Genomic DNA, 23,345 nt, shown 5'->3' with positions numbered 1-23,345 from the left:
GGTTTTCCATGATCTTACTTGCCAATATTTTTCCTTCCTTCTCTTTGTTTTCCTCAATTCCTTTTTAACTTCACCCCTACACTTTTTATACTTCTCCAGGTTTTCTCAGTTTTGAGCCCTCATTATCTGTCATAAGTTCTTTAGCTCTGAAGAAGGGTCATACAGACTCGAAATGTTAACACTCTCTCTCTCCACAGATGCTGTCAAACCTGTTGAGTTTTTCCAGCATTTTTATTTTTATTTCAGATTTCCAGCATCCACAGTATATTGCTTTTATCCCTTTCTTCTTTATACTTTCTTTAAGTGGCTTGACATCCAGGGAGCTCGGAAGTTGTTAGTCCCATCCTTTTTCTTTTAGGGAACGTACTTGCTTTGAACCTTCACTATCTCTTTCTTGAAATCCTGCCACTCAGCTGGCTGTTTCCAGTTCACTTTAGCTATATTACTGGACTAGGTACAGGACTAATTACTGTTACTGGACTCGTAAAGACCTGGACCAATGTTCCAGAGACATGGGGCAGAATTTTACCAATCGGGTGGATGGCCCGCCACTGGCTGCAAAAGTTGTTGGCTGAACGCCTGGGTGGCTGGCTGGATTTCCCCTTCAATTTTATGGACGATTTCAGGACAGGCGCCCGCCCCGAGTGCTGCCAGCCCAATCAAAGGGCCGGTAGCCCAGGAGCCTCTGTAGCACAACCAGGTATGGTGGTCACTTCTGAGGCAGGCTGAAGACCTGTTGCATTCTGCTGATAAATGGAAAAACAATTAATAAAAAAATTACATCTAAGTGATGGAGGGGTAACTCTTCCAGGGAATACGCTGGGGCCAAGTGGGGTTGCCTTCCCTAGCCGTGGCTCCCTCTATGCTTTCAAAAACAATCACCCCCTCCCCACAGCCCCCACTGGGCTGCCACTGGGAGGCTGCCTTTGTTTATATGGCAGCCTCCCCATATGGCGGGGGAGTTAATCCACCATTGACAAAATAGTGACTCTAGCCACCACCTAAGCTCTGAAACCTGGAGCTCAAGCTGCTCTAGCTGGCAACACTTACTGCACGTGTGGTCATCCAGGCCACAAAAAGTGTTCAGGATTTCCCAGATGGCACAGGATGTGCATTGCATGAGGCTGAGGCTCCCTGTCATGCTTTTACTTTCAGCTACTCATCAATATGATGAGTATTAAACTCCAATGATGGAGTTTAATCCAGACAAATGCGAGGTAATGCATTTTGGAAGGTCTAATATAGGTAGGAATTATACAGTAAATGACAGAACCCTTAAGTGCATTGACGGGCAGAGGGATCTAGTGAGTGTCTGGAATTGGCTGTCAGAGGAGGTGGTGGAAGAAGGTACGATAGTGGTGTTTAAGAGGCAGCTTGACAAATACATGAATAGGATGGGAATAGAGGGATACGGACCCCAGAAGTGCAAAATGTTTTAGTTTGACAGGCAATATGATCGGCACAGGCTTGAAGGTTCCTGTGCTGTACTTTTCTTTGTTCTTAATAGGCTCCTGCCCTTTTTGGGATGTCAATGTAGCTGTTGCTTTTATAGTTGGAGATTTCCCTCTACAGGAATTTCCCTCTCTACCAAACCCCCCCCACCCCCCCCTTCCACCCACCGTGCCACCCACCCCACCTCCTCCTCTTGAACTCCTTGGTTGCTGTGCTCGGTCACCAACCCAGGTCTGCTACTGCCATTTCTGCCCTTGAGCCTTTCTTAAATTCTCTGAGTTCAGTACTCTGTCGAACTGATGTTCCTGCTACTTATCCTGCTCTGCTTCTCAATTTTGGAAAACCTGAGCAGCATAAAGGTGTTCAGAGACTTGACAAAATGTGTTTTGACTCTGTTTTCTGGCCAAGGCACCTGGAATTTGGACATTTTCCAAGAACAAAATGCAAAAAAAGAAAATCGACAAGCATTTTTATCTCCTTTGTTTAATTTTTATTGCATTGCTGAATTTATTTTGTCTTTGTTGCAGTTAGATGAACATATTTACCAGTCAACTAGCCAATTAGATCTACAGGAACAAAATAATGTTCCGCAAGAAGATTCTTATAAAGCAACAGCTCTCTGCAGTCTCATCATGGATTTACATCTGGAGCTTATTCAGGTTTATTACAGAGTGGCATTTAAACTTCTCAAAATGAATCATGGTTAGTTATCATACCTCTTACAACTCTGTCAACCTTTAAGTATTTAATAGAATATTATGATAATTAAAATTACATATTTGTAACATTTAAAACTGTATATGAGAAAATTACTTTTGCTGTCAGAGAGGAGTAACTTTTGTGAAAATAAGAATTCCTTAATTCTCTCCCCAATACTTGCAGCTATAAGTTATGAGTAGTTGAGGTGACTTTATTAGGCACTATCAATGTTGCTTTTAACTGGCTGTCTGCTCCTTTCTCTTTGTGGAAGAAGTCTCCATGTAGCAGCACCACTGAAGTCAGCAACTCTGCTAGGTGGGCATTTCCTCTATTGTAGCATATTGTTTGCCTATTTTGCTGTGACACTTTGCTACTTATACAACATCTGTTAATATGCTATAAAATCTACTTTTTTGCCTCAAAGTGGTTAATAAATTTGAATGCTGATTACTCCCAGTTATTTTCTGGCTTTCTGTCTGTTGGTGACATTTCCCCCTGAGTTCAATAGTGGGTTTGCTTCTGTAATAGTAGTATTCAATGTTATGTGAAAACTTACAAATGGTCTGGCCAGAGCAGACGATCATTTCCCCGGATTTGTCCATCCTCGCACGGTTATTACTCCCTCCCTCTGTAATCTACTGCCTGGAATACTGGAAACATAGGCCAGAATTTTTCCATCGGTGATTTGGAGGCGGGACCTGCTTGCTGACGTGGGATGATGTCAGGACGAACCCCCGACATCATCCCGCCCCATTTAAATATTCAGGAAGGCGGGCGGACAGCGAAATCAGCTGTCCGCCCGCCGACCTGTCAATGGCCAATTGAGGCCATTGACAGGATAATTAAGCCAATTAAAGGCCCTGCCCATCCAACCTTAAGGCTGGTGGGCAGGCCAGGACCCCCAGCGGGCTTCTGAAAAAACATGAAACCTCATCCACAGGCGGGATGAGGTTTCATGTCTGTTTTAAAAAACTTTAATAAACTTTATGTGATATTTATTAACATGTCCCATCTCGTTTGACGTTGTCACATGAGGGGGACATGTTAATAATTTTTTTATTTTTCTATTTTTTAAGTTTATAAAACTATCAGTGCTCTCCCTGAGATAGCACTTAGTCTCAGGAAGCTGTGCGCTCTTTCATGTGCATGTGTGAAAGAGTGCACTTTGACAGTTGGGAAATCCCTCTCCTAACCCCCGCACAGGAAGCGCATAGCGCTTCCCGTTGGATGGCCCGCCCACTCAAAATGGAAGCGGGGCTGTTTCAGCGGCGGCGATCAGCTGCTCGACGGCCGCCGAGCCAGTGGGGCCTATTTGACTATGGAAGAGCAGGGAGATATAGGGACCCAAGTATTAAAATCACTAAAAGCGCCTGGATAAATGCAAAAAATCATTACAAGGCTAATGGAATGGCAGCTTTTATCTTAAGGGAATTGGAATAGAGAGAACTAGTTCCCCTGAGGGGTAGCCTAGAACAAGGGGGCAAATCCTTAAAGCTAGACCAAGGCCATTCAAGATAATGTCAGGAGGCACTTCTTCACATCCAGGGTAATGGAAATCTGGAACTCTCTCTCCCAAGAAGTTGTTGAAGCTAGGTGAGTTGAAAGTTTCAAAACTGAGATTGATAGATTTTTGTTAGACAAAGATGTAAAGGCTATGGAATCAAGGTGGGCCACACTTTCACAAAGGTTCCCCCTTGCCCTGGCACTGAACTTGCATCTTTCTCCAGTTTCTCTTCCATCTCCCTTTATATCGCCTCTGAGCTCATCTTGTCCATGAGACCCATCTACTGCTCCCTTGACCCTATCCAAACTGCTGGCAACCTAGCTTGCCTTCCTGGCCCCAGTGAAGGCTGATACTGTTAAAGGTACTCCCTTCTCAGGTACTGTCCTCCCTCTTTCAAATCTATAGAAATAACACCCATCCTCAAATAAATAATCCTTGACCCCTCCATCAATGCAAACTACTGCCCCAAATCCAGCCTTTCTTTTCTCTCCAAAGCCCTTGACTTGTTGCCTTCCAATAACCTGTCCATTTTTCCTGGAGCTCCATATTTGAATCCTTCCAATCAGATTTCTTCTTTGTCACAATACCAAAATGGCTTTGATCAAAGTCACAAATGATACCCTATGTGACTGAGACAAAGGTAAACTTTCCTTCCTCCTCCTTCTTGACCTGTTGGCAGCCTTTGATATGGTTGACCACAACATCCTCCTCAAACACTTCTCTGCTTTCGTCCAGCTGGGTGGAACTGCACTCACCAACTCCATTCTTATCTATCCAGTCATAGGCAGAGAATCATCTGCAATGGTTTCTCTTCTGACTCTCACTCCATTGCCTCTGGTGTCTCACCAGGATGTGTACTTCTATACTTGACCCCTCAACCATTTCTCATCTATAATCCATCAGCATCAACATCGCATATACTCTGGTGATACCTAGTCTACCTCACCATTACTTCTTTTGACCCCTCCACTTGTTCTAAAATGTCAGATAGCTTGCCGACACCCGGGAGTGAATTTCACCCAACTCAATATGATGAAGACCAAAGCCATTGCCTTTAGCCTCCACCACAAACTCCATTCCCTAGTCACTGACTCTATTCCTCCCCATGGAAGTTGTCTGAAAATTAATCAGAATATTCACAGCCTTGGTGTCATATTTGACCCCTGGTTGAGCTTCTGACTGCATATCAGTACCAGCATTGACTATTTTCACCTCTAACGTTGGCCAACTCCAACGCTGTCTCAGCTTATCTATTTTTTCATTCATTTATGTCACTGGCTAGGCCAGCATTTATTGCCCATCCCTAATTGCCCTTAATAGGTGGTGGTGAGCTGCCTCCTTGAACCGCTGCAGTCCCTGTGGCGTTGGTACACCCACAGTGTTGTTAGGGAGGGAGTTCCAGGATTTTGACCCAGTGACAGTGAAGGAATATATTTCCAAGTCAGGATGCTGATGGCTTGGAGGAAAGCTTCCAGGTGGTGGTGTTCCCGTGTGTCTGCTGCCCTTGTCCCTCTAGATGGTAGCAGTCGTGGGTTTGGGAGGTGCAGCCTAAGGAGTCTTGGTGACTTTCTGCAATGTATCTTGTAGATGATACACACTGCTTCCACTGTTCGTCAGTGGTGGAGGGAATGAATGTTTGTGGAAGGGGTGCAATCAATCAGCTGTTGGAAGCTCTAGATTTGGCACTCATTGCCAATCTCCCATTTTCTACCCTCAGTAAAACTTCAGCTCATCCAAAATTCTCCTTCCAATGTTTAACTTGCACCAAGGCCATTCACCTCTGTGAATTCTGTGCTTGCACACCTACATTGGCTGCTGGTGAAGTACCCCTCAAGTTTCAAAATTCCCTTTCTAGTTTTCAAATCCTCCATGGCCTCCCCTCTCCCTATCTCTCCACTGCTACAACCTTGCGAGATATCGGCAATTTTTCAATTCTGGCTGCTTGCGCATCCCCAGCTTTAATCACTCCACCATTAGTGTCTTCAGCTGCCAAAGTCTGAGCAATGGATTTCCTTTCTTAAACCTCTCCACCTCTCAGCCTCTCTTTCATCCTTTAAGAAGCTTCTTAAAACCTATCATCTGCTGTAATACCTTCCGAGGTGCCTCAGTATCAAATTTTATTTGATATCACCCCTGTCAAACACCTTGGGATGTTTTAGTACATTAAAGATGCTATATAAATAAAAGTTGTTGTTGTTGCTAAATGGAGTGAAGATAAAAATCAGCCAAGATCCAATTGAATGGTGAAACAGTTTTGAGGGGTTGAATGGCCTACTCCTGTTCTGAAGTTCCAGAATTACCTGAATTATTGAGACTGGTGAACTTTCCAGTTACTACTTACTTGTGGGAAAGTGCTCTGGTTCTCCATTGATGCTCCTAACTGTTGATATCAGCAACTTGATCCAGCACAAATCGCTTTTGTCACAGATATCACCAAAATCCTTTTCCTTGTTTACAAATGCGTGCATGCCTTCAGTGTACTCAACCTCTGCAGCTTTCTTCAACTCTACATCCATGCTCAACCAACTATTGCCTATTGTGTATATCCCCTCTCTACTCTGTAGCGTCGATGACAGATATTTCACAGAATCACAGAATTGTTACGGGGCCATTCAGCCCATCAAGTCTGCACCGGCTCTCCGAATGAGCATTATGACTTGGTGCCATTCTCCTGCCTTTTCCCCGTAACACTTCACATTGTTTCTATTTAAATAATCATCTAATGCCCTCTTGAATACCTTGATTGAACTTGCATGACCACACTTCCAGGCAATGCACTTCAGACCTGAACCAGTCTTTGTGTGAAAAAGCTTTTTCTGACAGTGCATTTGCTTCTTTTGCAATCACTTTAAATCTGTGCCTTCGCGTTCTTGATCCTTTTTGGAGCGGGAACAGTTTCTCCCTATCTACTCTATTGAGCCCCCTCATGATTTTGAAAACCTCTATTGAATCTCCTCTTAGCCTTCATCTCACCAAGGACAACAGCCTCAACTTCTCGAATCTATCTCATAACTGAAGTTTCTCATCCATGGAACCATTTTGTAAACCTCTTCTGCACTCTCTCCAATGTGCCTCCCTATAGTGTGATGCCCAGAACTGTAAACAATACTCCAGCTGAGGTCTAACTAGTGTCCTATACAAGTTCACTCTGTGCCCCTAATAGTAAAGCCTAGGATACTATATGCTTTATTAACAGATTTCTCCACTCTCCTGCCATCTTTAATGACCCAGGTCGCTCTGCTCTTGCACACCCTTTAGAGTTGTACCCCTCATTTTATATTGTCTCTCCATGTTCTTCCTACCAAAATGAATCACCTCACATTCCCTGTATTGAACTCCACTTGTCTGCCCATTCCATCAACTTGTCTATGTCCTTTTGAAGTTCTACACTGTCCTCCTTGCAGTTTACAATGCTTCCAAGTTTAATATCATCCGCAAACATTGATATTGTCCACTGCACACCAAGATCTAGATCATTAATATATATCAGGAAAAGCAAGGGCCCCAATACCGACCCCTGGGGATCTCTACTACAACATTCCTTCAGCCTGAAAAATATCCATTAATCATTACTCGCTGTTTCCTATTACTCAGCCAATTTTGTATCTACTGTTGCTACTGTCCCTTTTTTTCCCTGAACTATAACTTTTCTCATGTTTGTTTTGAGGCTCTGTATCGAATGCCATTTGGAAGCCCATGTACGCCACATCGACAGCATTACCCTCACCAACTCTCTCTGTTATCTCTTCAAAAAACTAGAGGAAGTTAGTTTAACATGATTTTCCCTTAAGGAATCCATGCTGGCCCTTCCTAATCAAACCACATTTTTTCGAGACTATTAATTCTGTCCCATAGAAACTAGGAGCAGGAGTAGGCCATTCAGCCCTTCGAGCCTGCTCCGCCATTCATTATGATCATGGCTGATCATCCAACTCATTAGCCTGCTCCCGCTTTCTCCCCATACCCTTTGATCCCTTTCATCCCGAAAAATTGTTTCTAGAAGCTTCCCCAGCACCGAAGTCAAACTGACTGGCCTGTAATTGCTGGGCTTATCCTTACCTATTTTGAACAAAAGCGTAACGTTGTAATTCTCCAGTCCTTTGGCACCTCTCCTGAGTCTATGGAAGACTGAAAGATTATGGCCTGTGCCCCTGCAACTTCCACTCTCATTTCCTTCAATATCCTTGGATGCATCTCATCTGGTCCCAGTGCCTTGTTAACTTTAAGTACCGACAGTTTATCCAATACCTCCTCTTTATCAAGTTTGAATCCTTCTAGTGACAGAGTTTCCTTCTTTGTCACCATGGCCTGGGTAGCAGCTGCTTCCTTGGTAAAGACAGATGAAAAGTATTCACTTAACATCTCAGCTTTGCCCCCTGCCTCCTTGTGTAAATCCTCTTTTTGGTCCCTATTTGGCCCTACTCCTCCCTTTACAACTCTTTTACTATTTATGTGCCTATAGAAGACTTTGGGATTCCCCTTTATTTTGGCTGCTAGTCTATTCTCATAATCCCTCTTCGCTTCTCTTATTTGCTTCCCACCTCTCCTCTGAACCTTCTATTTTCAGCTTGGTTCTCAATTGTATTTTCTACCTGACATCTGTCATAAGCACACTTTTTCTTTATCTTAATTTCTATCTCCTTTTTCATCAAGGGAGCTCTGGATTTGTTTGCCCTACCTTTCCCTTTTAAGGGAATGTACCTTTACTGTGCCTGAACCATTTCTCCTTTGAAGGTAGCCCACTGTTCACCTACTATTTCTCCTAACCAACCTTTGGTTCCAGTCTCTCCGGCCTAGCTCCATTCTTGCCCCATTGCTCTCCCCCAGTTAATTATTCTCACTCTGAATTGCCCATTGTCGTTTTCTACCATCATCCTAAACCTTATGATACAATGATCACTGTCTCTTAAATGTTCTCCACTGATACCCATTTCAACCATGTGCTCCCATATGCAGGAATTCTTTCCTTCAAAAGCTTTCTTTGAATCTGATTCTCTAGAGTTAAATTCTCTAAAGGCCATTTCCATTATTTGCCGTACTGCTCCTCTTGGGTTTGACCCTGAGTCTTAAAGCAATTTGGGGCATTTTTTTAAATCTAAAGCGCGACATGAAGGCATTGTCCTTTAGGAGCCACTATTCATCATGTTGAAGAATAGATAAACTTTTAAATTTGGATAGAAGAAACAGTACAGAAACAAGAAAGGAGAGTAGTAAGTGAAATTGGGTTGGAGTATGTACTTCAACATTTGAAAATAGTTCCAACAGTTGTGTGTGACAATCCCAAATCACTGGGATAAAAGAGAGCTTGTAATTCAATATTTGTGGTATAATTCACAGAAAATTAATAATAAGTCTCCGATGCCTCAACTGTTCCTTCTATTTTTTACCCACTGAAGAGAATTCTGAAAACAACAGTCAAGAAACCATTGGTGCTAATGAAAATTATGACTTTACCATTTCTACAGGTAAGTCCAAATGGAATAGTTTGTGGAAATCAACAAACAGAATTTCTCATATTTTGGTTTTTGGTGCTCTTGGAAGTGGGCTTTGGGGTGAGAGGACTTCACTGGGTGGTGGAACTGAGTGGAGACACCAAGGCCAGTGTAAGGTTGGGGAGAGTGAGACTGTGTTTGGGCACGTGCCAGCGGGGGAATGAGATGACACCAAGACTTGGGGGAAGTGGTGCTTCTGGGGCTGGGGGAAGCAAAGGGACACCAGTGCCTGTGGGGAGCAAGGCTACCGGGGTTGGGTGGAGTGAGACTATAGGGGGGGCTGGGTGGGGGCGGCGAGCGAGACTACCCCAGGGTTTGGGGAGCAAGATTACACCGGGGCAGGGGTTAGCACGGGTACTTCATGGCTTGGGGAAGTGAGGTTACACTGGGTGCCAGGAATGGGGGGAGCAAGACTACACCGGTGCCAGGTGAGCAAGACTACATTGAGATCTGGGGGGAGTGAGACTACACAGGGGCCAGAGGTAGGAGCAAGACCACATTGGGACCTGGGGGGTAGTGAGACAATACCGGGACCTGGGGTTGTGAGAAAACACTGGGGACTGGGGGAGTGAGACAACACTGGGGCCTGGGGGAGTGAGACAACATTGAGGCCGGGTGGGAACAGTAAAAACTGGGAAATAAGTATACTGTTTACCTTAAAATGGAACACCAGTAAAATCTGGGAAATAAGAGTCCAAACTATGGAGAGTGGGGAGCGAGGCTACCAGGTCAGGCAAAGTCGAGGAGAGTAGCTGCCGAGGTGGAGCAGGGACATCACGTATGACCGTCACAGGAACTGCAGCCTTGCAAGTTACACCTGTAAGCCTGTCCGTGTGAGTACCAACAAGAAATGACCTGTATCCAGGGCTGAAACAGGCAGAGGGGGAAATGAGGGGGTATGAGATAACGAATGAAAAGGAGAGGGAAAATTCTACCACTTATAGTCATTGATCTTAGTAATGCAAGGTCATTGAGAAATAAGATTGCTGAGATTCAGACCTGCACAAGACTTTTGTCAGAATTCAGGGACTCGAGTGTGTTCTGTTTCCCCAAAATCTGGTTAACTTCAGACATCTCAGACAATGCAAATGATATTGATGGATTTGATCTATTGTGCCAGGATAGACCCACTACTGCGACAAAAAAATCCCGAAGAGCAGGCATATATGTGTATATCACGTTGGTGCCAAAATTTTCAGGTTAAGAAATATATTTGCCTTGCTAACATTGAATTACTGTGCATGGCTTTTAGACCCTTCTATCTGCATGGTGAGTTCAACCAATTACACATTATTTTGGTATCTATTCAACCGGACGAGTGTGTGGAGGAGGAGGCAGGATTAGTTTATGAAACAGTCCAAGAAATGACTGCTTCTTCTCCAGGTTACCCGAAAATCATCCTTGGCACGATTAATCCTGCGACTTTGCTTTGATGGTCACCCTCTATAACTGCACTAGGTGTGTGCCTCATGGACAGAAGACACTGGATCAACGTTTCTATTCCATTCTTGACTCTTGCATGTCTTTGATTCGACCAGCAATTGGAGATTCAGATCATAATGTTGCATATCTCCTCCCTAAGTATCGACAAAAACTGAAAAAGTAAAACCAGCTGGCAGGAAAGTGGTTAAAGTTTGAGATAATGTTAAAGTTTGAGATCTGTAAATCTGCTTTGATAACACATTAATTAGGATAATTTTATGAAGGATGAAGACATAAATAAGACACAGATAGCATAAATGATTATATCTTTTCTACTTTGCATGTAGGGAGAAAGCGTGAGATATCGGAGATAATTTGGAGATCACTAAGTTGACAGTGAGAGAGCACGAGAGGAGTTGGGACATGAACAGAGAGAGGAGCAGGACCATTAACAGTGAGAGAGAGTGAAAGGAGCAGGGCCATTAGCAGTGTGATAATGCGAAAGGAGCGGGGCCATTAGCAGTGTGATAATATGAGAGGAGCAGTGGGGCCATTAACTATGAGAGGAATGGGGCCATCAACAGTGAGAGAGTGCAAGAGGAGGGTGGCCATGAACAGAGAGCGTGTACGAGAGGAGTGGTGCCATTAACAGTGAGAGTGTGAGAGGTGTGGGACATTAACAGCAAGAGAGTATAAGAGAAAAGGGGCCATTAACAGCAAGAGAGTGCGAGAGGTGCGGGGTTATTAATAATGAGAGCTTGCAAGAGGAGCAATGTCATTAACAGTGAGAGTGTGTGAGAGGAACAGCGGGGTAATTAACGCAGTGACAGAGTGTGAGAAGAGTGGGGCCATAAACTGTGAGAGAATGTGAGATGAGAGGGGACATTAACAGTGAGCAACTGCATGTGGAGTTGGGCCATTAACGGGGAGGGTGCGAGAGGAGCAGTAGGGCTATTAACAGAGAGAGAGAGTGCAAGAGGAGCGAGGACATTAACATAGAGTACAAGAAGAGCAGTGGGGCTATTAACTGAGAGAGTATGGGGGGAGGAGCAGGGCCATTAACAGTGGGAGGGTGCAAGAAGAGCAGGGCTGTTAACAGAGAGGGTATGCGAGAGGTGCAGGGCCAAAAACAGTGAGAGAGTGTGAGAGGAGCAGTGCCATTAACAGAGTGTGTATGAGAGCAGCAGGGCCATTAAGAGTAAGGGTGCACGAGGGGTTGTGGGCACATGAACAGTGAGAGATTATGAGAAAAGCGGAATTATTAACAGCGAGAGAGCTCGCAGCGAGCAGGTTCATTAACAGAGATAGTGTGAGAGGTGCAGGGCCATTAATAGCGAGAGATTACGAGAGGAGCAGTGTCATTAACAGCGAGAGTGTGCGAGAGATGCGGGGGCATGAACAGCAAGAAAGTGCGTGATGATCAGAGTCATCAACAGCAAGGTTATGTGAGAGGAAGAGGGTCATTAAGAGTGAGAAGTAGCGAGGGGTTGCAGGGACATTAACAGTGAGAGAGTGCTTAATGAGCAAGGTCATTAACACGGAGTACAAGAGGAGCAGTGAGCTTGGCCTAAATAGCCAAGTGGTTATGGTACTGGGTTTGTAACCCCAAGATCAAGAGTTCAAATCTCACAATAGCAAACTATGAAACAATGTAACTTCATCTGAAACAGATGGAAACGAGTTTGTACTTGAAAGAGTTACAAGAGGAGCAGTGGGGCTATTAACAACGAGGAGTGAGAGAGCAGGGTCATTATCACTGGGACAGTGCGAGAAGAGCTCGGCCATTAACAGTGAGAGAATGCGAGAGCGGCGGGCCATTAACAGTGAGAGAGTGCGAGAGCAGGGGAACCATTAAGAGTGAGAAAATGTTGGGGGAGCAGTGCCATTAATAGAAGGAGAGTGCAAGAAGAGTGGTGCCATTAACAGAGAGAGTGCAAGAGGAGTGGGACCGTGAACAGTGAGAGTGTGCGAGAGGAGCTGGCTCATTAACAGAGAGTATGAGAGGAGCAGTAGGGACATTAACAGTGAGAGGTTGCAAGAGGAACAGGGTCATTGAGAGTGAGCAACAGGAACGATGCCATTAACAATGAGGGTGAAGAGTGCGAGACAAGAACAGCGAGAGTGTATTAGGAGTGGGGCCATTAACAGCGAGAGAGTGAGTGTTGAGCAGGGTCATAAACATAGAGTACAAGAGGAGCACTGGGGCTATTAACGTAGAAAGGGTGTCAGAGGATTGGGGACATTAACACTGAGAGAGGATAAGAGGAGCAGTGGGGCGATTAACAGAGGAATGACAAGTTGGGTCATTAACACTGGGATAGTGTGAGAAGAGCAGGGCCATTAACAGTGAGAGATTAGGAGTGGAGCAAAGTAATTAACTGAGAGAGAATGCAAGAGGAGCAGGGCCATTAACTGAGAGTAAGAGCAAGAAGACCATGGCCATTAATAGTGAGAGAGTGCGAATAGAGCACTGGGGTTATTAACACAGTGAAAGAGTGTGAGGGGGGTGGTTTCATTAACAAGGAGAAAGTGTGAGAAGAGCGGGGTAATTAACAGAGTGCATGATGAGAGGGGACATGAACAGCGAGCGACTGTGTGTGGCCAATTCTTGACCATTAAGAGTGAAGGGAGTGGGGACAGAAAGATAAGATTTGACACAACATTGAACAGGAATTTTTTTAAAAAAAACTGACATATGAAAAGAAACAACTCACTGAGCAAAACAAAAATGTCATAGACGTCCACAGCACAGAAAAAGGCCCTTCGGCCCATTGAGTCTGCGCCAGTCAAACAAGTACCTACCTATTCTAATCCCATTTTCCAGCATTAGACCCATAGCTTTATATGCCATGGCATCACAAGTGCACATCCAAATATTTCTTAAATGTTATGAGGGTTTCTGCCTCTACCACCCTTTCAGGCAGTGAGTTCCAGATTCCCACCACTTTGTCTGGGTAAAAAAATTCTCCATCACATCCCTTCTAAACCTCCTGCCCCTTACCTTAAATCTATGCCCCCTAGTTATTGATCCCTCCACCAAGGGGAAAAGTTCCTTCCTGTCTACCCTATCGATGCCCCTCAATTTTATACACCTCAATCATGTCCCCCCCTCAATCTCCTCTGCTCCAGAGAAAATAACCCCAGTCTATCCAATCTCTCCTCATAACTAAACCTCTCCAGCCCAGGCAACATCCTGGTAAATCTCCTCTGTACTCTTTCTAGTGCAATCACATCCTCCCTATAATACGGATTCCAAAACAGCAAGCCATACTCTAGCTATGGCCTAACCAGGGTTTTATACAGTTCCAGCATAACCTCCCTGCTCTTATATTCTATGCCTCGGCTAATAAAGGCAAGTATCCCATATGCCATCTTAACCACCTTTATCTACCTGTCCCGCTACCTTAAGAGACTGGTGGACATGCACATCAAGATCCCTCTGATCCTCGGTTCTTCCCAGGGTCCTACCATTCATCGTGTATTCCCGTGCTTTGTTTGTCCTGCCCAAGTGCATCACCTCACACTTATCTGGATTAAATTCCATTTGCCACTGATCAGCCCATCTGACCAGCCCGTCTATATCCTCCTGTAATCTAAGGCTATCCTCCTCACTATTTATCACCCCACCAATTTTCATGTCATCCGCGAACTTACTGATCAACCCTCCTATATTCAAGTCTAAATCGTTTATATATACCACAAACAGCAAGGGACCCAACACCGATCACTGTGAAACCCCACTGGGCACAGGCATTGAGTCACAAAAACACCACTCGACCATCACCCTCTGCTTCCTGCCACTCAGCCAATTCTGGATCCAATTTGCCGAATTGCCTTGCATTCCATGTGCTCTTAACTTCGTTATCAATCTCCTATGCGGGACCTTATCAAAAGCCTTGCTGAAGTCCAAGTAGACTATGTCAAATGCATTGCCCTCATCGACACATCTGGTTACCTCTTCGAAAAATTCAATCAAATTGATCAGACATAATCTCCCCTTAACAAAACCATGCTGTCCTTGATTAATCCCTGCCTCTCCAAGAGTAGATTGATTCTGTCCCTCAGAATTGCTTCCAATAGTTTTCCCACCACTGAGGTTAGACTGACTTGCCTGTAGCTCCCTTGTTTATCCCTTCCTCCCTTCTTGAATAATGGTACCACATTGGCTGTCCTCCAGTCCCCTGGCACCTCACCTGTGGCCTGAGAGGTATTAAAAATTATTGCCAGCACCCTTGCTATCTCCTCCCTTGCCTCACTCAACAGCCTGGGATACATTTCACCTGGACCTGGAAAAATTTATTAATTTTATTTCCAATTTCCACCCTTCCATCATTTTCACATGGTCCATCTCTGACACTTCCCTTCCCTTCCCTGACCTCTCTGTCTCAATTTTTGGTGATAGACTGTCCACCAGTATCCATTACAAGCCTACCAACTCCCACAGCTACCTCGACTACAGGTCCTCACACCCCGCTTCTTGTAAGGACTCCATCCCATTCTCTCAGTTTCTTCGCCTCCGTCGCATCTGTTCTGATGACGCCACTTTCAAAAACCGTTCCTCTGACATGTCTTCCTTCTTCCTTAACCGAGGTTTTCCACCCACGGTGGTTGACAGGGCCCTCAACCGTGTCCGGCCCATCTCCGGCGCGTCCGCCCTCACATCTTCCTCTCCCTCCCAGAACCATGATAGGGTCCCCCTTGTCCTCACTTATCACCCCACCAGCCTCCGCATTCAAAGGATCATCCTCCGCCATTTCCGCCAATTCCAGCATGATGCCACCACCAAACACATCTTCCCTTCACCCCCCGTCGGCATTCCGTAGAGACCATTCCCTCCGGGACACCCTGGTCCACTCCTCTATCACCCCCTACACCTCAACCCACTCCCACGGCACCTTCCCATGCAACCGCAGAAGGTGCAACACCAACCCCTTTACTTCCCCTCTCCTCACCGTCCAAGGGCCCAAACACGCCTTTCAAGTGAAGCAGCATTTCACTTGCACTTCCCTCAATTTAATCTACTGCATTCGTTGCTCCCAAAGCAGTTTCCTCTACATTGGAGAGACCAAACGCAGACTGGGCGACCGCTTTGCAGAACGCCTTGGTTCTGTCTGCAAGCATTACCCAGAGCTCCATGTCGCTTGCCATTTCAACACTCTACCCTGCTGTCATGCCCACATGTCCGTCCTTGGCTTGCTGCATTGTTCCAATGAAGCTCAATGCAAACTGGAGGAACAGCACCTCATCTTCTGATTAGGCACTTTACAGCCTTCCGGTCTGAATATTGAGTTCAACAATTTTAGATCATGAACTCTCTCCTCCATCGCCACCCCCTTGCTGATTTCCCCTTCCTTTTTTTCCCAATAGTTTATATAGATTTTTCTTTTCCCAACTATTTCCATTATTTTTAAATTTATTTCCATCCATTGTTTTATCTCTACCTTTTAGCCTTTTTCGATTCCTTCACCCCACCCCACCCCCACTAGGGCTATCTGTACCTTGCTTGTCCTGCTTTCTACCCTTAATTAGCACATTCCTTAGATAATATCACCACCTTCAACGCCTCTTTGTCCTTTTGTCTGTGACATCTTTTGGTTATCTCCACCTATCACTGGCCCTTTATCCAGTTCTACTTGTCCCAGTCCCCCTTAAACCAACTTATATTTCACATCTTTTCTATTTTTACTTAGTTCTGTTGAATGGTCATTCGGGCTCGAAACGTTAACTGTGCTCCTCTCCGCAGGTGCTGCCAGACCTGCTGAGTTTTTCCAGGTATTTTTGTTTTTGTTTTGGATTTTTCCAGTATCCGCAGTTTTTTGCTTTTATCCCACTAGATTGGAAGTTGGCAAATGTTACACTGCGTTTCAAGAAAGGAGGGACCGAGAAAACAGTGAACTGCAGACCACTTAGCTTAATATCAGTTATGCTGATTAATCTGTTATTAAGGGAGTCTTAACAATGCAGTTAGAAAAGCATTGTATGGTTGGAAAAAGTCAACATGGTTTTACTAAAGGGAAATCATGTTTGAAAAATTTATTCAAGATTTTTGAGAATGTAACTGGTAGGGTAGGTAAAGGGGAACCTGAACATGTAGTATGCCTGGATTTCCAAAAGGCATTCGAAAAGGTGCTGCACAAAAGGTTAATAGGTAGAATATGGGCTCATGGAGTTGGGGGTAATATTTTAGCATGGATAGAGGATTGGTTAACAGATAGAAAGCATAGTGGACATAAACGGGGCTTTTTCAAGTTGGCAGGCAGTGAATATTGGAATGTCGCAAGGATCAGTGCTGGGGCTTCAGCCATTTACAATCTACATTAATGACTTAGATGACAAGACAGAGAGTAATATATTTAAGTTTGCTGATGATACTAAACCAGGTGGAAAGGTAAGCTGTAGGGAGGACACAGGCTGCAAAAAGATATAGACAGGGCAAAAAGGTGGCAGATGAAGTATAGTATAGGGAAGTGTGAAGTTATTCACTTTGTTCTTAAGAATAAAAAAGCTGAATATTTTTTAAAAGGTGAGAAACTTGTAAGTGTTGACGTTTAGAGAGATTTGGGTGTGCTGGTGCAAAGAATGCAGAAAATTAGCTTGCAGGTGCAGTAAGCAATTAGAAAGACAAATGGCATGTTAGCCTTTAGTGCAAGGGGATTGTAGTTGGACAATAAAAAAGCCTTGCTACAGTTGTACAGGGTGAGGCCATATCTGGTGTACTGTGTGCAGTTTTTTTCTCAACATTTAAGATCAGATATACTTGTATTGGAAGCAGTATAGCGAAGGTTCACTAAATAGTCTCTGGGGTGAGGGAGTTGCCCTATGATGAGAGGCTGAGTAAATTGTGTTTATATTCCCTGGAGTTTAGAAGAATGACAGGCGATCTCACTGAAACCTACAAAATTCTGAAGGGGCTTGATAGGGTGGATGCTGGGAGATTGTTGCCATTGGTCAGGGAATCTAAAACATGGGGGCGTAGTCTCAGGATAAGGGGCCGATCATTTAGGACTTTAGGCCCCTTTCTTCACTCAAAGGCTTGTGAATCTTTGGAATTCTCTTCCTTAGAGGGTCATGAATGCTCTACCACTGAATACATTTAAGGCTGGGATAGACAGAGTTTTGGTCTCTCATGGAATTAAGGGAAATGGGGAGCGAGCGGGAGAGTGGAGTTGAAGTCCAATATCAACCATGGTCATATCTGTGCTGCTTCACACTGTCATCTGGACCTGGAAAAATTTATTGATTTTGCTTCCAATTTCCACCCCTCTCTCACTTTCACATCTCTGACACTTTCCTTCCCTTCCTTGACCTCTCTGTTTCCATTCCTGGTGGTAGACTGTCCGTCAATATTCACTATAATCCCACTGACTCACACTCGACTATAGCTCCTCACACCTTGCTTCCTGTAAGGACTCCATCCCATTCTCTCAGTTCCTCAGCCTCCACCACATTTGTTCCGATGATGCTACCTTCAAAAACGGCGCTTCTGGCTTGTCTTCCTTTTTCTTTAACCGAGGGCTCCACCCCCACTGTGGCTGACAGGGTCATCAACCGTGTCCGACCCATCTCCCACGCCTCTGCCCTCACTCCTTCCCCTCCCTCCCAGAACCATGATAGGGTCCCCCTGTCCTCACTTTTCACCCCACAAGCCTCCGCATTCAAAGGATCATCCTCCTCAATTTCCGCCAACTCCAGTATGATGCCACCACCAAACACATCTTCCCCTCACCCTCCCTATTAGCATTCCGTGGGGGCCATTCCCTCCGTGACACCCTGTTTATTCCACCCCCAACTCCTTATCCCCTTTCTATGGCACTTTTCCATGCAATCGCAGAAGGAGCAACACCTGCCCCTTCATCTCCTCCCTCCTCATCATCCAAGGCCCCAAGGTTTTTCAGGTGAAACAGTACTTCACATGCACCTCTTTCAATTTGGTCAATTGTATTCGCTGCTCCCAATGTGGTCTCCTCTACATCGTGGAAACGAAATGCAGACTGCTTTGTGGAACACTTTTGCTCAGTCCGCAAGCATGACCCAGATCTTCCTGTCGCTTGCCATTTCAACACACCATCCTCTCCCATGCCCATATGTCTATCCTTGGCCTGCTACAATGTTCCAGTGAAGCCCAATGCAAACTGGATGAACAGCACCTCATCTTCCAATTAGGCACGTCACAGCCCTCTGGACTTAACATTGAGTTCAACAACTTCAGATCATACTCTTTCCTCCATCTTTACCCCTTTTTAATTCATTTTAAATTTTTTATTTATTTATTCATTTTTTTTTATTCCTTCCCCTCACCCCATGGTCGATCTGTCACTTGTTTTATGTTTTGCTTTCACAGAGTGCTGACCCTTGTTCTTCTATTAACACATCCTGCTATCTTACCTTTATGCCACTCTCAGCATCTTCTTTAGTCTGTAACACTACCATTAACATTCCCTTTGTCCTGTGTCCATGACACCTCTGTGAAATTTCATTTTTGCTCTCACTTATCCCTGACCTTCTATTTTCCTCCACCTGCTCCACACCCTCTTAAACAGTATAAAATCCATCACATTTCTATTTCTGTTTAGCTCTGAAGAAGAGTCATATGAACTCGAAACGTTAACTCTGTTTCTCTCTCCTCAGGTGCTTCCATACCTGCTGAGTTTTTCCAGCATTTTCTGTTTTTATTTCAGATTTCCAGCATCTGCAGTATTTTGCTTTTACCGACATGATTATGTTGAATGGTGGAGCAGGCTTGATGGGTCATGTGGCTGAGCCCTGCTCCTATTTCTTATGTTCTTATAAGACAGTGTGAGATAGACTTTAATTCTGTGAATTTGGTGTATTATAACAGTGTGTATAAAGAATGGAAAAAGCCTGGTAAGGCAATAGGGTGTGATGGTAAGACAGTGGTTATCCAACTTGGCAATCATTCCTTGCAGTTAATTTGGATTGGCTACAAACATGCAGAATCTGAGCAGCTGATAGAAGGTGCAGAGGCACCCTGTACCTCACATACTCATGTGTTTTTTGCTGACAGTTCTGAGAAGCAGAATACAGTAGATCAGGGGTTGGATGGTGGTAGGTAGGCTGAGTGATCGTGATGCACAGGGCAGGACTAACACACCCAAAGGCCAATTGCCTGAAGTAGGTAATTGGGGACATATCAGAAGGGCCCAGTGTGGAAGGATGTGATTATTGTGGGATGTGCAGGGAAAGCTACTGGCAAGTTTAAATATGAGTTAACTGTTCATGATGATAGCCAAGAAGTGAGGTCCATGGACTGGCAGAATGGGGTAAAAAAATGGAAAGTAAGAAAGCGCAGTTTGAGTTCTAATAGTGAGTTTGAGAGTTGCTCTTGCGTTAGAAAGTTATCATGTACAGGAGAAAGAGTCTTTGACTGCATGAGAGGGAGAGATCTTATAGTACTTGTCCCAAAAGACATCAAAGTGCAATCGGAGGCCACAGCTTGAATAGATTACACAATGAAAGGAGGGTTGCAGAATAGCCTCGAGTTAAGAATAGAAGCATAAGTCCATATGACTGTGAAATTTTGGTGCCTGCCAATAAACTAGAGGGTAAACTAATAAAAAAGGGAAAACAAAAAGGATTACGTAGTTGAAAAGAATTTGGAGTTTATTCTGATGTACCAGATAGGGGACAGCCAATCTTGTTGCAGATGGATTTGTAAGGGAAAGGTCCTTGCACAGATCTTTGAAGATGGCAGGACATACTGAGGGAATGGTTAGCAAAGCGTATGGGATCTTGGGCTTTATACATGGAGGGATTAAGTACAAAGGCACAAAAGATATGCCTAACCTTTACAAATCTCTGGTTAGTCCACAACTAGTGTATTGTATCCAGTTCTGGTTACTGTACTTTGGGAAGGATGTGAGGGTCCTTGGGAAGGTACAGAGGAGCTTTACCAGAATGTTTCCAGGGAAGAGAAGGGGGAGGTTAGGTTGGAGAAGCTGGCGTTGTTCTCCTTGGAGCAAAAGAGGTTGGGAGATTTTATAGAGGTGAACGAGATTATATCTGGTTTGGATAAAGTAGACAAGGACAAACTGTTCCTATTAGCTCATGTTGCAAGGACTAGGGGACATAGATTTAAGGTTTTGGCCAAGAGATGCAGGATGAATGTAAGGAATGAATATTTTATCCAGTGGGTGCAAATGAGCTGGAATTTGCTGCCCATAAGGGCGGTGGAAGCAGAGGTGATCAGTGATTTCAAAAGAGAATTGGAGGGGCACTTGAAGGAAATAAACCTGCAGAGCTATGGGGATAGAGCAGGAGAATGGGAGTTACTGGATTGCTGAATGGAGGGCTGATATAGACCCGGTCAGCCACATTCACTCCTTCTGTGCTGTAAACAACTCTATAGCTCTCTGACTCTTTTTATTCGTTATGTTGATTCATCTTACTACACAGATACCCGAATGGGAATTCTATTGTACTGTAGCCACTGTTTATCTTCTTGTTAGAAATGTAGAAGTTAAATTAGATACAGTTCAGGATACCTCTGAAATTTATAAAAATAAGCCAATGACAGGTTTGTAATGCATTTAGATATTGTGTAGTACCTTTTCATTTCTGTCCAATCAGAGGCAGACATCATTAAGAAAGTCAAGAAGAACTACGTGTTGAAGGCTATGTTTCTAATTCAAAAAGTGATGATTCTATACAGCAAGGAGCAGGACCAATCTTCCAAATATCACCTTCTTGAGGTAATCACTGCTAACATACATAAAGGATTACTTCAAAATCCGTGAGTTCTTTGTAGATTTAGTTGAAAGATACTAGAAAATTTGATGTCTATTCAGTTGTTTTCATAAATCCATGCCGTTGATATAGTATGCAGTTATTAGAATTTAAGTTATTGTTGTTAGTTTAAAATGGGGGTCAAAAAATCTGTTTCAGTTGAACTTGCATTATAAATGCTGCTTGTGCGCAAACTGGCTGGCAAAGTTTCTGAAAAACAACCGCGACTATATTTAAAAAAGCAGCTCATTGTCTGTGGAGCATGTATGGACTTCCTGAGGATGTGGAAGATGCTATATAAATACAGTTTTTTTTCTCCATTCTTACATGGCTCTGTTAAATTTCAGACTGGAGGCTGATGTAACATCATAGTCCTTTTGTCAGTTAGCACATATTATATAAACCTTTTTAAAAGATCTCTGAGGCAATTTTCCCCTGGATGCTTCAGGCACTCAAGAGCCTCTGAGGTAGCCAAAGTGGGGTCTTATGCTGAAATGCTGATTTAGCCTTTGTTTACTGCAAATAACATCTTGGTAAAGGATTTGCAGTTTGCACTTGGAATGGGCCCTCAAATCAAAGGATTGTTAAGCAGCTGATTGCAACTTAAATTACCTGCTCGCTCTATTTAACTGGGCTGCATGGCATCTTGGTGGCTTGCACTTGATCAAATGCCTTCTCATGACATTGACCATCTGACTTGGAGTAAACTAGTCATTGAAGAGGATTTCAAGCTCTACTTATATGTGTATCACCGTTTACTGTTCACTTAATTGGTGCTGAACACTTAAAGAGCACTTTTGAAACAAATGGTGTTAAAATCCAGACAGCCATGCAGTGAAGGTGAAATACTGGAGCCTAGTTTTATTTACTTACATGCTTTTATTTCCAGAAACACACATCGTATATCATGCATCTGCAACAAAATGAACCTTCTTTTGGCCTGCTCATATACGTAAATGAGCACAGGTATGTCCCCGATTAATACCTGTCACCTGAACATAATTAACATCCAACTGATATACAAATTAAAATGTTCCCTTCTCCCTCTTTAAATAAAATTAAAAAATGACTTGTACAACCAGAAGTTCAAAAAATTACAAATTTCCATACTCTGTGCAAAGCATCACATTGTGAGATTACCCTCTTCCAGCATTCCTTCCAATTTCTATGTACGTGCACTTTAAAACAATTTGACAATTGACGGTTACCCATCACTTAATTTTATTGCAAAAACAGAATTACCTGGAAAAACTCAGCAGGTCTGGCAGCATTGGCGGAGAAGAAAAGAGTTGATGTTTCGAGTCCTCATGACCCTTCAACAGAACTAGGTGAATCCAAGGAGAAGGGTGAAAAATAAGCTGGTTTAAGGTCGGTGGGGGGTGGTGTGGGGATGGTTGGGTGGGGGGAGAGAAGTGGAGGGGGGTGGTGTGGTTGTAGGGACAAGCAAGCAGTGATAAGAGCAGATCATCAAAAGATGTCACAGACGAAAGAACATAAGAACACAGAGGTGTTGAAGTTGGTGATATTATCAAAACGAATGTGCTAATTAAGAATGGATGGTAGGGCACTCAAAGTAGAGCTCTATTGGGGGTGGGGGGAGCATAAAAGATTTAAAAATAATGGAAATAGGTGGGAAAAGAAAAATCTATATAAATTATTGGAAAAGACAAAAGGAAGGGGGAAGAAACAGAAAGGGGGTGGGGATGGAGGAGGGAGTTCAAGACCTAAAGTTGTTGAATTCAATATTCAGTCCAGAAGGCTGTAAAGTGCCTAGTCGGAAGATGAGGTGCTGTTCCTCCAGTTTGCGTTGGGCTTCACTGGAACAATGCAGCAAGCCAGGACAGACATGTGGGCAAGAGAGCAGGGTGGAGTGTTAAAATGGCAAGCGACAGGGAGGTTTGGGTCATTCTTGCGGACAGACCGTAGGTGTTCTGCAAAGCGGTCGCCCAGTTTATGTTTGGTCTTTCCAATGTAGAGGAGACCGCATTTGGAGCAACGAATACGGTAGACTAAGTTGGGGGAAATGCAAGTGA

The 23,345-nt window shown here is 44.0% G+C and overlaps 1 protein-coding gene across 1 annotated transcript in view; it reads left to right on the top strand.

Moving 5' to 3' along the window:
- Nucleotides 1-23,345, top strand: part of LOC121286091 (cilia- and flagella-associated protein 54-like) — a 254,632-nt gene that overhangs the window by 99,649 nt on the left and 131,638 nt on the right. Inside the window, exons 19-21 of the mRNA XM_041203086.1 lie at nt 1,980-2,154; nt 9,052-9,120; nt 21,157-21,278. Of these exons, the coding sequence (XP_041059020.1) occupies nt 1,980-2,154; nt 9,052-9,120; nt 21,157-21,278 (366 nt within the window). The remainder of the gene's footprint in view (nt 1-1,979; nt 2,155-9,051; nt 9,121-21,156; nt 21,279-23,345) is intronic.

This window comes from Carcharodon carcharias, chromosome 13 (assembly GCF_017639515.1).
Source record: "Carcharodon carcharias isolate sCarCar2 chromosome 13, sCarCar2.pri, whole genome shotgun sequence".
NCBI classification, from domain to species: domain Eukaryota; kingdom Metazoa; phylum Chordata; class Chondrichthyes; order Lamniformes; family Lamnidae; genus Carcharodon; species Carcharodon carcharias.
The sequence above is the reverse complement of the archived record's forward strand: the minus strand, read 5'-3'. Positions and strand labels throughout refer to the sequence as shown.